Source organism: Mercenaria mercenaria, chromosome 17 (genome assembly GCF_021730395.1).
Source record: "Mercenaria mercenaria strain notata chromosome 17, MADL_Memer_1, whole genome shotgun sequence".
Classification (NCBI taxonomy): Eukaryota; Metazoa; Mollusca; class Bivalvia; order Venerida; family Veneridae; genus Mercenaria; species Mercenaria mercenaria.
In genome coordinates this window covers 63004231-63021372 of record NC_069377.1, presented here as the reverse complement: position 1 = coordinate 63021372, position 17142 = coordinate 63004231, and the positions used below count along the sequence as shown (strand labels likewise).

Sequence of the window (17142 nt, the reverse complement as noted above, 5' to 3'; positions counted from 1 at the left end):
TTGCTTTCTGCTTGTATGTTGTTAGTTGTTTGTACTCTGTTTCTCTGGTTTTTTTTCAATCTTAAACTTGGCCTTGGAATCATCAAGATAAACATTATTGAAGATAAGGCCATGAATGTGGCCTCTAGGGTGTTAACAAGATTTTCCTTTGATTTGACCTGGTGACCTAGTTTTTGACCGCACATGACCCAGTTTCGAACATGACCTAGAGATCATTAAGATAAACATTCCATGCAAGTTTGTATCAAATCAAAGCATAAATGAAACCTCATATGGCAGAAAGGGCCAGAATAGAAAATTTGCCCCTTTCAGGGATAGTATCTCTAGAACATATGATGGAATCTAGCTGGTTTTCAAAAGGAACCGAGATCTTATTGTGACTTTTTTTTTTATTAAATATTTTTATTTCTCTATGTTCACAAAGAAATATTTTCATTTTCCACACACACACACACGCACACACACACACACACACACACACACACACACACACACACACATGGTTACCTGAACAAAAACAACAGCAATATAAAAAACATACACACATCCATACATATATGCATATGCACACACCCACACACTCACACACGACTGTATTCACAAAAAATATGCATATGCAGATATCAGCAGGTATAATGATAATGAAAAAAGAATTACAAAAAAAAAAAAGAAAAGAAGATACATCTACCGCAACTCTTGAAGTTTTGTTGTTGTTTTTTTATAATATTTAATTTAAAAAGACTGCATAGGATAGGATATCTTTCCATTTCTGATAATGTTTTTCTATTTTGTTGTGCTGCAATGCTATACAGCTTTCGATTTCAAGTCTACTCCAAAGATATTTTAGAAAGAAATTTAAATTTGGTGTACATTTTCTTACTTTACAATTATAAATATAATATTTTGCTACTAGAAGAATAAAATTTTTCGCGTCCTTTTGTTTGTCTTTTTCTGTGATTAAGAAAGAAATAGTAGAGCAGTTAAGATCTAAATGGAAGTTTCGTTCATGAAAGTAACTTTTAAGCTCCCCCCAAAATTTTTGTGCGCATGGACATTCCCAAAATAAGTGTTCGATTGATTCAACATTCATTGAACAGAAGTCACATATATTCGATGCGACCTTTTTTTTGTTTTAGCATACTTTTATTTGTCGCGATTATTCTGTGCAGATATTTAAATTGAAAATTTCTATATTTACTATCTATACTTGATGTTAGTATATTTTTATATATTTGTTTCCATTTTAAATCTGCATTTGGTATGATGTTTTTCCATTTATTTTCTGCCGTGTTCGGAGACATTTTATCATTTTTCATTTGATGTTCATATAAGTATTTATTTGTTTTCTCTACATTCAATTTTTTTTTTTAAATGTCTTTGTTTGGTGTATCATTTCTAATATTGTCTGTTTTAATTTTACTTTTTATTTCCTTTGGTATGCATCTAACTAAAGTCATATACTTAAGATAATCTCCACTTGGAATATTCTATATCTCTTGATATTGTCAAATGAATACATCTGATTAATTCTAAAGTCATATAAATGTTCTAGGTATATAATTCCCCTTTCAAACCAAGATTTATAAAAAGGGTTTTGTTGTTCGTTTTTACTTTGCAGTTATTCCATATTATTTCCTTGTTTGGGTTTATGCATTCGGGAATTAGTTTGACTTTATTCCATGATAAAATGATATCTCTTAGAAACGGACAGTGTTTAAAATTTTCTTGTATATCCTTTTCATTTATTTGACACTCAGATATTAAGTTTCCACCAAGTTTTTCCAACTTAGATTGATATATAGATTTTATAAAAAGAGTCATGTTCATTATTTATAAATTTCTTACCCAACTAGCTTTTGTGGGAGTATATAAATTTATGAAGGTCAATCATTTTTTATACCACCTTTTAAAAGTAGTCTTTCTTAAATGTATCTCTTTTTATTTTGTCCGGCTTTCCATCCCATTATAAGTCAAACTTTACATTTTTTCTAAAGATGTTATTGCCTTTATATTTGGGGATGGTAAAAACAGAAATATAGTATATCAATTTTGGGAGAGCAAAAGTTTAATAACTGTAACTTTACCAAGCAGGGTAATTTCTGTGTTGCCATTGCTTAAGACAATTTTTAAATGATTCAATTTGTGGTTCAAGATTTTTTTTTGATATGATAGGTTAGTGTTTGTGTAGAAAGTTATTCCAAATGATTTTGCGCTATCTGATGTCCAGTGAAAATTTCGATTTTGACAGAATTTAACATCAGAGTTGCTAAAGAGCCTGCTTTAGCACATGGCATTTGCTTTCGTTTAGTTTAAGTCCTGAAATTTTGCCAAAATCATCTAATACTGCTATTAGGGTTTCAAAGGACCTCTTTGAGCCGTCTGTGACAAACGTTGCGTCGTCTGCAAATAAAACGTTCTTGATTTCAGTTGTGTTAACTGAAATGCATTTTATATTTTTGTTTTTCCAAATACAGTTAGATAGTAATTCAATACAGACAATAAATAGGTAGGGAGAGAGTGGGCACCCTTGGCGAACGCCTCTTTTAATTCTAAAAAAGTCCGACATATGTCCATTGTTGATTACACAACTTTTTGGGTCTTTGTAAAGGAGTTTTATCCATTGTGACTTAAGTTGTGTGTAAGTGTGGTCAAAGTCGAATGTAAAATGTCACTTCTATCGTGTTCATAACGGAAACATTAACAGTCAGGCGCGTAGCTACCTATACGCCAGTACGCCCGTGAATCCACATAATTTTGCCATTTTTTTTTTACATCTTCTTTGTCCTATCCAGACTGGATGTGTTCCAAATCGTAAATAGTGTACTATATATGACAAAAGGGGCCTAAATTTAAAGCCCGGGTGTTAGTTTTAAAATATGTCTGGGTATTGGTGGTGATTGTTTTGTTTTTGTTCCAAATTTTAAATAGATGTTACAAAAATGTTTTAATACTGTTTACTGCAAGTTATTAATTTACGAATGCATCCACAAGGATACCCGTGGTTTCACACAAAACATCAAAGGGGACAACTGCCATGTCATGGACTGTCTATAGTCTTCTTTTTATTACATAAACTAAAAAGCCATAAGATAAAATTAAGAACAAAGATTTATTTAAAATTTATAAACTTAACACGCTCCGTTCGATAAGTACAATGCAGTTTTATGTAATTTAACAGAATTTTGTTTGACAACACGTTATTAAAATGCTGCCGCTTTTTAGTCATTAAAGCTTTTTTCTATTCTGTTTTTTTTTTTTTTTTTTTTTTTTTTTTTGGTATCTTCTGGCCGAAAGTCTGAATTTTATGCCCGTAGTATTTAGCATTTATTTACGATAAAAACGAAATATAAAGGACAAGAAAATAGAAACGATCACGTTGTATGAAATATTATGGGTATATTTTATAAAAATCGGTTGTTTCTATATATATTTTTGCTTAACATTCTGCCATTATCTTATCAAAATTGCTATTGAATTCAATTCGAGCTATGTTTATTTTCTAGCGGTGCTGAAAGTTTCAGTTGATAATTTCAAATAATGAATGCACTACGCTCGTTTTTTTTGTGTGTACGTAACGCCTAAATTTCGCGTTGCTTTGTTGAACTAAAAAAATACCTATTTCGTTGTACTTTATTTACCTTCTTCCTGACGTCGTCTGGTTTTGTACTGTACATCATCACTACTGGACATTCCTATGGTGGCCTCTTTCATATACCTGGTGTCCCGGACCGTGCGCTGTATGCCACCATAGGACCCTAACACTTACATAAAAGAATGCTGGCCTAACTTGTAATGTTTACTTTGCAATGTTCTTAATTGTAGTTGTTAGTTTGGCATGCCCTAAACGCGTTTAAACCCCCAGTTTCCTTTACATAGGTTACTGACCGTTCCAAGGTGGTGCCATTATTTTTAACTTGTTTTCTGTCCAACTCGTTTTTTTGTGTTGCATATGTTGTCTTGTTTGTTGTTTGCGTTTCTTCCCTCTTTCTTCTCACTACCCCCCCCCCCCCCACACACACACAAACTCCCATCTTTTCCCCTTGCATGTGCACCCCCCTCCTTTTACTATGAATAGGTTATCGTGCCCGCCATAATTTTGGCCGCCGGCCGTCCATAGGCGGTTCCCGACTGTTGTTTTTTTTCCTGCTTGTGTGTGTAAGTCAAGGCATTGTGAAAGTGTATGTTACAAGTAAAACCGGTAAGAAAGTGTGTGCTGCAACTCAGGACAGTGCATAAGTTTACGCTTTAAGTCAGAACAATGTGGATATGTTGCTATAAGTTAGAGCAGTGTGGATGTGTATCTTTTAAGTCAGAGCATTGTAGGTGTTTGTGCTACAAGTCAGAGCAGTGTGGAAGTGTGTGCTACAATAGAGGCAGAGCGGTGTGGAAATGTATGCTACAAGTCAGAGTAGTGCGGATGTGTGTGGTACAAGTTAGAACATTTGGGATGTATGGTCCTAGTCACGGCAGTGAGGATGTGTGTATGCTACAAGTCAGTGCAGTCATAAAATGGGTGTTACTTGCTTGATACAGTATGAGACATGTTACAATGGTCTTTCTCTTAAATAAAAAGAACAAAGAGAATAACATTGAAGAACTGAGAACAGTATTCAGTTATGTGCCTGGTGCAGCAGTACATTAAAAAATTACCAATGTTCATGGATTCTGCACCAGTACTACATTGTTCGCAAGTAATGACTGACCACCGAACTGTACTTGACCAATGGCAAGATTTTGCTGTGACCGGTCTCTAAGCTCAAGCTTATTATACATACCCTTGTTCATGTTATAAAAGACACTCTGTAGGGAACGGTATTCCTGCTCCTGAGCTCTCGCCGCGTGCACGTCGCGGAGCAGGCATGCGGCTCTACCGGAAGTGGTCATAACTATATTGAGGACAGCCGGTAGAGTCACAACAAAGGGCGAGGGCAGTGGCCCTAAGAAGGATTGTTTTACCACCTCTTTGTATTGTCATCTTCCACGCTGAACGCTGAGATTGGTACTCCGCAAGGATTACGAGGGACAGCATGACAAGACGCCCGCTGACGCTCTAGGATGGACAGTGAAGGCGCGAATACTCTCGCTCATATGGGACTCCCGGCAGCGAGTATAAATAAAACTACATATCATCATCATATATCGAAAGGTATTGGAGAGATTTCAATAATAAATAAATTTTGATTTGATTTGATTTGTTACCTTTCCCTAGAGTGTCTTTTATAACATGAACAAGGGTATGTATATAATCAAATATTTTACTTGATCAGGCCTATATATGTATATAAGATATCTTATATACATATATAGGCCTGATCAAGTATCTGATATACATGGATCTATATAGGCCTGATCAAGTAAAATATTTGATTATGACGTGTCAGTGGCACCTGTGCGTTATCGGTGGATAGAAAATTAATAGTGTTTTCAAAGTTACGTCCCTTCGTTCGTATTACGCCATTTGTATAGGAAAAATTCTGGTTGCTATTCATGTCATTTTTATCCTTTTGTACCAAGAAATATGGTTTATTTTAAGTAAAGTAAAAATAATGCCTGAGTATTAAAGAGAGACATTTGTGCCGTTTATAAATGCTTTTTTTCTATTTGCTTTGGATAAGCGTAGGCCCAGTTTGTCATCAACTGGACCAGTAGCCGGATGGACAGATTAGACTAGGTATTTCAATGACATTATTTTCATTTAGTCGGTTCAGTTGTTTAATTTCAGCAAAAAACGTCCTTATCCATGTATTTTACCTCTTGGACATAAAATTCTTTTTTTCCAGTAACAAGCTAAAAAAAATGGGGTAGGTGGCCGGTAAAGTGGGACTTTCCGGAAATTATTTTCGTGTCAAAAATGAATGCAAATAAGGGGGTTATGCCTTTTTTGCATTAGTAAGTTGATTTCTAACATCACTGACAATGTTTAAACTTTAAAGCATAAAAAGTGCAGTTTTGACCAAAAGTTGAAAAAAAAAATTCTCCCAAGATTGTAGGTCCATTTCCTGGTCATCAATAATTATTTCTCCCGGAAATCCAAAATCTAATCTTATGGTATCATGTTTCAAACTAAATCTCTAATTACACACTGTCTCCAACATAATTTACTGCTCTATCTATACAAGTTTAGCAAGGTCATGCACTGATGACATTGTGTGTGTGTGTTTAGCTAGGGCTATTTTCAGATTATGTAAATTGGCGAGTGCTGATGTTTACTTAAATAATTGGATGGAGCTTGTTAGTCGATGATCAAGGTGGGAAAAGATATTTAGGGATACAATTTTTTTACAGTTATAATTTTGCATTGTTTTATTTTTATTGAGTAAAAAGCACTTTTTACTATATAAATCTAAGATGGTGAAATAAGTTTATTTCCAAGCTGGTTATGCTACTGGTTTCAGACCAGTTTCCGATAAAAAATGAGGGTTTTCATTATATTTATTTTTAAATACAAATTGTTTACAAAAGAAATCTACAAATCGTTAAAACCCTAGTCTTTACTCTTTGCAAGGATGTAAACAATACCCGGGCCCTTTTCTGCGCATGCGTCCAAAAACAGGGGCTCCGAAAGGGCAGTCTAATTAACGTTAATTGGTTTATCTACAGTACCAGTTTCCGATAAATGGTTTTTTAAGCAGCTTTAGAATAGTTTTGACTGAAAATCTTTTATAATTTTGATTTTAAATTATGTAATTAACCTTTACTACTTTTTCCCATAAATCATACAGGATATGGCTACCTTCCGTTCCGTTACGTACGGTACCGTACATCACCTGTACAATCATATTATGCAACACTTCAGACAAGCACCTTTCACATCGTGTATTTGTCTAGCTTGTAAACAGTAGTTTATTTGATTACTGTATACATTGTACCCCCAGTATATGGGAGTTTTATATTGATTTTAAGTCCTTAAGCTGTGTTATATAGATTTTAAAAAAGTAATTAAAAAAAGATAAAAGTTTAAGCCGAGGCTGGGATTCGAACCCACGTCCTCTTACACTTGAAGCCAGTACTCTATCTTGTTACTAAATACCCATGTGATGCAATAGCAGTATAATTTCCTAAATATTTTATCTAAATTATAAAGGGAGAGTAATTCTACAACGGAGTGCAAATCATAAGCTCAGCATTTACCTCCCTGGAATAGGACAAACATGGGTTTGTCTTCCGTGCATGCGTGTCATGTGGAATCCCTCAGATGTAAACAAAACAGAAAGTTGATTGCTTAATAAAGAAGGTAGAATTTCTCTGTAAACACTTGTCATTGATGAACGAAATTTCACTTGATGTTTGCTTGTGAAACAGCCTTCCAAAACATATAGTACTCCCTTTATGAAGGGTAACATGAAAGGAGAAATTACGAGAATTCGGATACTGTTACTGTTCGGGTACTGTTCCGATACCAGTACTGCTCATGTGCTAAAAATCTAGGAAATAATTTTGCAAAATGTCTATAAGACCTGCAGATTCTTCACTGGATGCTCCAAATAAAAAGAAGAGATATGTCAGTATTAATCAGGTATGGATAAGTGAATATGATAAAGTTTAAACACAGTGTTGTGTTTAGTGCAGCTGCCGAGGAAGCAAACATAGGTCATTTTACATTAAGTGTGTTAGTAATAAGTAAACATAATTTGAAGAAACTTAATCTGAAAGTGTTGGTCTGCATTCAGTAAGACTTTGTTGATGTGTAATGACCAACATGTGATGACTTTGTAGTTTGAGAAATTGTAATAATGATGTTTGCCTAGATACAGCTGTTTGGATGTTTGCCTAGATACAGCTGTTTGGATGTTAATATGCTTTTCATCATATCATACCTTTCTCTTCTTATTGAATGCCAATTAAATGATAATAATTTAATAAATTTATCTCAATACTTTTGTTGTTTTAATGTTTTAAAATACAACTTACGTTACCTCTGAAACCATCTCAGTTAAACAACTTGGAAAGGAAAAATAATTCAATTTCTTTTAGTTTTACAGTGTCATATTAAAAAGATTTCCCCAAAATGCTGGTGGATAAAATCTCCTGGATTTTCAGCATGACTGTTCGAAGAACAAGTGAACTGTCCTACTTACCACAGCGTCGGCATCAGCATTGGCATCACACGTTGGTTAAGTTTTTCGTACCAGTCCACATTTTGACAAAGTCTTTTGAGTTAAAGCTTTGAAACTTTCATCACCTGTGTACCATCACCATGTCCAGTTTTAGGCAAGAGTACATAACTCCATCAAGGATTTTGGCTGAGTTATGGCCCCTTTTAACTTAGAGATCTTGGTTAAGTTTTTCGTACCAGTTCACATTTTGTGTAGTGTTTGACATATGGCTTTGAAACTTTTATCACTTGTTTATCATAACAGTCTCTATCTGTAGGCAAAAGTACATTTACTCTGTCAACTATTTTAGCTGAATTATGGCCCTTTTTGGACTTGGAAATTGGTACAATTTTTGTACAATTTTTGTACAAGTCCATGTTTTGTCAAAACTATTTGATATGTGGCTTTGAAACTTTGAACACTTGCTTATCATCATGATTTCCATCTGTAGGCAAGAGTACATAACTCTGTCAACTATTTTGGCTGAATTATGGCCCTTTTTGGACTTGGAAATCAGTTAAGTTTTTCGTACCAGTCTGTATTTTGCCTAATCTTTTTGTCATGTGGCTTTGAATTTTTGACAACTTGTTTACCATCATAGTCTACATACATAGGACAAGGATTTTTACTCAGTTATGGCCCTTTTTTTGACATACATCATGGTCACACGAGTGTATATCAAAATACCTTGATCAAAATCCCCTCCACTGAAAAATGACTGGGTGTTACAAAATCCCCTTCACACATTTGCAGGGAGTATCATAATCCCCTCTGTGATTAACATTATAGATATATAGATATCAGTACTCCAAATTAAATTATGTTTGCTAAAGGCATTGTATTTACGTGCTTTATGCAATAGACTTTTAAGTTGTAATAGTTGTATTTGAACTTGATGAAATAAGTAAAAATCACAGAGGGGATTATGATACCCCCTGCAAAAGTATGAAGGGGATTTTGTAACACCCTGTCATTTTTCAGTGAAGGGGATTTTGATCAAGGGTATTTTGATTGTCTCCCTGGTCACACACAAGCTTGGGGCTGATTACATGTGTCAGTAATTGATTACATTACAATTACTTTAATATTTTAATTACAATAACATTTGATTACACTAAATTTGCATCAGTATTTGATTACCTAACATTACTTGCACTCTAGTAATCATGATTACATTTGATTACTTTCAAAATAACCATTTGTTTGGACGACAGAAATAAAGGCATATATAACTGAATACACATGTATATGGTTTTTAACTTTTACAGATTTGATAATGCAATTAATGATTCAACAGATTTGACAATGCAATTAATGATTCATTAATCTGGAAATCAGAAACTGTAGGCTATCATTGCACTTAATCATTATTAACTTGTGAAATTTATTGCATTTATTTTACCTTTATTGAAAGCTCTGGCAAACAAACTAAAAACATAATTTCCAGTATCTTATATTCAGTATCCATGCTTCCAGGTATTTTTATATAAAATCAATTACCTTTAGTAAAAGCTGTGTAAAAACTTATCATCAAATGGGTTGAAAAGTTGGATATCAACAATGCACCACAGAAATTATGGATGGGCACATTTTACATTTTGGCCTTTATGGGCCCAGAACAACCCTTGGGTAAAATGAAATAATTAAGCACCCACTATGACATCTTTCAGTAAAGTGTTGAAAGGAATGGTTGGTTGCAGAGAAGGGACTGCTCACAAAAATCTCTTGACAGTGCATTTTGAAGTATAAATTAGTCTTAATCTAAGAATTACATTTTGATTTCAATTCAGGCATGTCATGTTTGCATTACCCAGGGGCATTGTGTAAGTTGTTGGTATATTAACTGCTAAATGTCATATTTTCTCACCTGTGCATAATACCCAAACCCACTGTGCATAATGTATTATGTAGGTGACACAGTGGGTTATTGATCCTTAAATAAGTTAAGACTATAATAAGATGGCAAACTGCATTTATCATACCTCTTATTTGTTTAGGGGTAATAATGAACTGAAATGTTTTTTGAATACATTGGACTTATTAGGAATATTCTCCAGATGAAGTGAAGCATATTAGATAATCACTTACATTGTAAATTTATATATTTATACCCTGGTGTCATACTATTCCTCCAGTAATCAGAGAGTAATCAAAAGTAATCATAATTACAGGCAGAAAATTCACTGTAATTGATTAAATTACATTACATGTAATCAGATTGAGTAATCAATTACAGGTGATTACAATTACTGTATTTGATTACCCCAAGCCTGGTCACACATTGCCATATAGTGCAAGACTTATCCAAATCCACAAATGCAGGTACATTTTGTACATTGTTTGTCTTATCTATTCTTTTTCTTTTGTCTGAAAATCTCTGGTAATATTTTGACCCTATACTTCTATCAATGCTTCGAATAGTCGAGTGGGCTGTCAACAGACAGCTCTTGTTATCAAATCTCCTGGATTTTCAAATGAAATCTCCTGGAAAATTGTCCAGGAAACTCGGCATGTATGGCCATCTAAGAATTGGATGTATAACGAAGATTTTCTACCTAAACTTGCATTTGAAAATGATGTTTTTCACATGTAAATGATTAATACTTAATTAAAACTTCACACAAACATTATAAGTACAAGTTGTTACCATTTAGAAGTATAAATTTGTGTGTTTTTGTAAGAAAAACAGATTTATTTGAAGACTAGATTGAATAACGGTATTCTTATTGAAATACAGCAGTCATTTTGAAATTGGAGGTGGAATCCATACTGGTGACCGAAAAAAATGTTATCAGTGGAATTTTTAATAGTGATTACATAAGCTTTTATAAAATCATAATTTTCCAAAATGTAAGAAACAAATCCACATGATTATGATTCACCACACACTACTACCCCAAAATAATGGCCCCAGTATCACTACTTATGAAGGTTCTACGTCTGTAGAATACTCTGTCACTGTGCAATCAGTGGCTGATTATATTGCTGAGGCACAAGTCATAGAACAGTTGTTAAAAGTGAGAAAGATCTCATGATTTGCTATGGTTTAAAAACAAAAGAAATACAAATGTACCTTAAATGAGGGGTACAGTAGCCAGCCACTCAGCACACAGATTAAGCTGGGACTGGACTGTACATTGCTTGGGAGGGTACACCACAGACAAATTCTTTTTGGAAAGGAAGAATTCATGTAGAATTATGTAGGTGAATGTGGAATTGTTTAGTTTCGGTTTTTGGTAAGGGTGAGGTGATGGTGATCTACATGGACTAGGTTATATCTTATTTTGTAAAATACAATTATAGAAGTTTGGTGATGGTATTGTTCTAGTGTTTGCCAGTTTAGGATATTTATTATATGGGAAGCTTGTGTAGCAATAGATTTAAAAGACATAGATAGCTGCTGCCCTGTTAATCATTTCAGTTTTGTGTAAAAATAATCAAGAGCCTTACAGCTGTGGCACTTCTTGTGAAAAAGGTGCATAAAGCTGTTTTAAGCTCATTTGAACTCTTTCAAGTTTGTTTAAACGTTTAAAACCCTTTTAATTGCAATTACAGAAAATCTTTCACGAATGGATTTATCTTTATTACCCTTGTATGCACCAGCACAATAGACAAACTATGTATCTGCATAAATACACATTCAAAATACAGAAATGCACAGTCATTTCAATAATGTATACCATTACAAATCAATATTGTGTATTTATGCGAAACAAAATTAGTGCATATTGGCAATATAATTATCTCCTTTCTGTTAAAGTGACATAGAGCATAGAAATATCAGTTAGGTAGATAAAAGAGTCCACAATTTATTCACATCAATATTTACTAAGTGTATGCTGATGACAGTGTATGATACTGTTGTCATTATTGCCGTGTCCTCTACCAAGTCAAGAATTGGGTAAAGGCATTTTAGGCTGGCAGTGCCAGAGAGCACATTATTTAGCTATATAATCAGTGAGGAAAAAATTAATGCAAAGTGAAGAAGGACATTGTGCTTCCAGTAATATACAATTCTTGGAATTTACTCTTAGATGTATTTAGTATACTTCTGGCATTTTGTAAATACTCCATTACTTTTCAAAGAGAGGAGTAGCATTACTCTTTGAAATTAGTGAATATTACTTTACTTCTAACCCATACCATGCTAGACATGATTGATTCTGTCTTTGCGACCAGTGTAGATCATGATCAGCCTTCACATCCATGCAGTCTGATCAAGAACTGCACTGTTTGCCATTTAGTAAGCATCCCTTTTAACAGTTAATGGTACTGTCCAAATTGAAAGGTTGACAAGTTCATTATAGATATTTAGCAGGGTAAGGGTTAAAGAAGCAGAGAAACAATAATTCATTAGCAAAACCTCATCTAATGTACTGTGCTGATGGAACTCTCTCAAGTTTGCTCAAATGGTTCCTCTTTTCTCTTGCAAAACTAAAAATAGAAAAAAAAACATTTAATCAAATTCTTCTCATAAATTGCTTCATGGATCTTCATAAACTTGGTTCATTGCATCCTTGTGTTGACCGCTCAGGTTTCACTTGACTCCTTGTAGGGTCCACCAGAGGCAAAAATAGAAAAAAGCCTGTGTACCACTTCTTCTCATGAACCACATGATGGATCTTCACCAGGCTTGGTCTGTAGCATTTCTTAAAAAGTTTGTTCATGTGGGTCTGCCTGACTGCACTTAGGGGCTGTTAGAATTGCAAAGAAAAATCTTTAAACAACATCTTTTATCATGGATGTTTTCCAGAAGACTTTTCTGAAGTTTGTACAAATGGTTTCATTTAAATGGGGGTCATATCTATCATATTTCATGATGACTTTTTTTCATATGAAACAAAATTGTTGCATATATTGAAGGTGAAAAGGTCAAGGTCAGATGAGTAATTTCAGGGGCATCTAGAGCCTCCAGTTTACTTCACCCAACACTTACTTGCATTTTTAAGTGAATCAGTACCTTCTCCGTCTTTTGTAGAATTTACTTTCAGACAGGCATGCACACCTGTTGCTAAGATAGAAATTTTTAGCCAAGTAAAGACAAGTGTTTCTATGCTGGAAATTTAGAATTTACAGCATTTAAAGACTTGGAGATTTTATGCCATTTTTTTAGACGTGAACCTTCTCCTTTAAAGAATTGAATATTTTTTTTAGCAATTTCATCTCAACTTTTCCTGTAAAGTAATTTAATAGGCTTCAGGTAAGAGAGTACTTTTATGACAAACTAACTAAATAATATTATATAGATGTATGTGTAGAGTTCTGTAAGAGTGTCTTTTTCCACTGCTCTACAATGTCATGTCTTTTTACAAGTATACTAGGGGTATAAGGAAATCCACAAATGTGTGGAGAGACACCTGGGTTCTTCCATCAAAGCTGAAAAATTGCCGTATGACCTGTAATTGTGTCAGTTTGATGTTAAACCCAATAAAAAAGAAATCCATAGGTGTCTGGCAGTGCCCTCAAATGTGAAATATTATGCATTTATATTTCAACTTTTTTGCTCATTTTCTAGGTCAGCATTGACTGTTAGAAGACTGGAGTGAGTCTATTCATGACTGTAAGCTACATGTAGTTCACTGTATTCCTGCACACCAAGATGAGTCTCAACATTGTGTTTGAGGGTGTCTGTGTAACTAAGGGAGATAAGAATGTGCTCACTGAGGTTTATGGAGCGGTTCAACCTGGACAGATCATGGCTGTCATGGGACCAAGTGGTGTGTTTAAATTTTTTATATTTTTAGAAATAACACAATGGGTTATTTTTGTTATGGTAACGGTTTACAAATTTTTGGGTAAATGGAAAGATAATTTGATTTTATATTTCTAATAATGAGTAATTTTTACAGTAGTTCGGTTTTATACCAGGCTAATTTTTACAAATCTGATTTGGTTTTACAGATAGTGAAAGTAAGCAGTGCATAAATACTTCACATTATGTAGCAAGTTATATGTGAATTATTAGCTTGACTATTAAAAAAATACATGCAGGGAGAACTATTCTGCTCTGACACCTTGAAGTCAGCGTCACATCTTGGTTAAAGTTTAAGATGCAAGATGGTATCTCGATGACCACTGCATATATCAGATTGAAACTTCACACAAGTCTTCCAAGATCATGTAAAATACATACATAACTGAGTTAGATAACTTTTTGGCTTAGTTTACTGTAAATTGTGGCCCTGTTTTGACACAGAAATTTTTTTTTTAAGTTTTGTGTGCAACTTACTATCAAGCTATATCTCAGTCACAAAAACATATTGAAGCTGCACAAAAATTTTCCAAAGTATAAAAGTGTACTTAATAACCAAGTCTTGGTTGAATTAAAGTATGGCCTTTTTTCAACTTTGAAAATTATGTTAAGGTTTTGCGTGTAACTTACAAAGCTTTATCTCAGTGAGAGCTACATATGTTGAATTGAAACTTTGCCCTAAGCTTCCAAGTTATCAGATATACTCACATAAGCAAGTATTTACAACATAGAGTTTGCAGCTAAATATGTATTAGTCTTTTTCTCTGTAATAGATAGTTTCTTTCAAATAGTTAAGTGCACTGTCTTATTGACAGCCCTTGTCAGATGACATAACTTCAGACATTCTCCTTTTTGCAGTGGTACAAAGTATTCTTAAAAATAAATTACAATTTCAATTTTTACAGGAGGTGGGAAGACAACTCTTATGAATTGTTTATCAGGAAGAGCACCAGTTACATCAGGGACAATAACTCTGAATGGACAAACTCTGAACAAACAGTTGAGCAGAAAAATTTGCTATGTTCTCCAGCAAGATGCCTTCTTTCCAAACTTGACTCTCTTGGAAACATTGATGGTATATTTCACATGAATATTGATCTTATTTTAAGAATTAAAAAGCCTTTTCTATAGGATTGCTATCTTTAATCACGATAGTTATGTCCTGACAATATGGTCATGTCAGTTATACATTCAGATAGAATTTCAGATGCAAAATTTGGGATATTAGTACAACTAAGACATTATATGAGATAAAAAAGAAAGGATGTTTATAGTTGAAGATGAAGAAAGAAAAGAATTTGATTTACTGTAATACAACTTTAATGCCACCTTTCAAAGAATTTGTGATATATTGTTTTGATGAGAAAAGCATTGTAAAACATTGAGGTTGGCCAGTTCCTCTATCTGTTGATCTGTAGACAAATGGTGTCAGATCAATAACTAGAGAATTCTTTGGCATACAGTCATCAAGGGATGATTGCCTGCTATTAGTAGTTCACCAGAGTGGGTTTGGGGGTCATTAGGTCAAAGCGAAAAATCACAGTGTTCTTCAGACTGAAACCTTTTCAAATCAATTATTAGAGAACAATTTGGCATGCAATTAAACTTAATAGAATGAGTTCAGTTGTCACAAGGTAAAGCTTATTTTGGGGGACATTAAGTCAAAGGTCAAAATATTAGTGACTTCAAGACCTGAGATGGTTTCCAATTGATACTTGAAGAATATTTTGGCTGACAGTGCTTAACTTTAAGTATGATTGCCTGTGGTCACTAGACTGGAAATGGTTTCATGTCAATAAGTGGAGAAAGCTTGGACTTACTGCCATCAACCATCAGACTTCATAACATAACTACCTGTGGTCAGTAGATGACCCTTATTGTTTTATAAGTCATTACGTCAGATGTGAAGAGCACAGTGACTTTGAGACTAAAATAGATGCTGATCAATAGCTGCAGAAAACAACCTACCACTGGGCCTACCACTGTCAGACTTCATAGCATGAGTTTTTATGGTCACTAGATGACCCCTGTGTCAGAGTTCAAGGTCACCACTTACTTGAAACTGAAAATTACACACCCAGTTACATGTTTTCTGAAAGGCCATCATCAGGGGGCCCAAGTATTTTACAAGTAACTTTTGCCAGAAATTAAATTACATAATACTTGAAGAAGATAACTTTTAATTATTGTAATTGTTTCCACAGTTTACAGCAATGATCAGGTTGCCAGATGGGATGCCAGTGCAGGAGAAAGTTGACAAGTTACAGGCACTGATCGATGCCTTAGATCTACGCAGATGTGTAAATACAGGTTACTGGATTACTTTTACTGTTTTACTTTCCTTTACCTAAAGGAAACACTGCTTACAATATTTACAGAAAATAGCACCAGTGTGAGTAAATCAGAAACGGGCTGTATAGCTGGTCAGATTGAGTTTTCTGTCATTATTCTCTGCAGTGAAAATTGTCAAAAACAAGGTCATTGATTTAGTTAGGGGCAGGGTCTTTTCTTATTATGTGAAATCATTAATATTCATTCTGGACTAATTTTGTGGATGAATAATATTTCCATTTATTTTGTATTTCATATAATTAAAATCCACAAATTCATCTAATGGCAAACTAGCTGTTTTGACTGAAACTTCTTCATTTCATGCCAGTGATATTAAGTTTACTAAGCCGCACAAGAATTCAAATTCAAATTTTATGCTTTTAAGTTGCTGTTTTTGCAGCCCCACTCCCACTTCCAGGTAAAATGTTTTGAAGTTGTAAATAGCTTGTTTAATGATATCCAAAAGCTTTGTTAAATTGAATGTTACAAAGTTGCAATCCACTAATTTTTAGCTCACCTGAGCATGAAGTGCTCAAAGGTGAGCTTTTGTGATCGCCTTGTGTCTGTCGTCAGTCCGTCTGTCGTCAACAATTTGACTGTTAACACTCTAGAGGTCACATTTTTGACCCAATCTTAATGAAACTTGATCAGAATGTTACCCTCAATAAAATCTTTGATGAGTTCGATATTGGGTCATCTGGGGTCAAAAACTAGGTCACCAGGTCAAATCAAAGGAAAAGCTTGTTAACACTCTAGAGGTCACAATTTTGGCCCGATCTTAATGAAACTTGGTCAGGATGTTACCCTCAGTAAAATCTTGGATGAGTTCGATATTGGGTCATCTGGGGTCAAAAACTAGGTCACCAGGTCATATCAAAGAAAAAGCTTGTTAACACTCTAGAGGTCACATTTTTAGCCCAATCTTAATGAAACTTGATCAGAATGTTACCCTTAATAAAATCT

At 34.2% G+C, this 17142-nt stretch overlaps 1 protein-coding gene across 1 annotated transcript in view; it reads left to right on the top strand.

The window, feature by feature from the left end:
• The first annotated feature begins 5472 nt into the window (after positions 1–5472).
• The window catches only part of LOC123537135 (uncharacterized), a 46621-nt gene continuing 34951 nt past the window's right edge, over positions 5473–17142 (top strand). The window contains exons 1-4 of the mRNA XM_053528380.1: positions 5473–5671; positions 13612–13813; positions 14754–14923; positions 16053–16158. Of these exons, the coding sequence (XP_053384355.1) occupies positions 13696–13813; positions 14754–14923; positions 16053–16158 (394 nt within the window). The 5' untranslated portion in view covers positions 5473–5671; positions 13612–13695. The remainder of the gene's footprint in view (positions 5672–13611; positions 13814–14753; positions 14924–16052; positions 16159–17142) is intronic.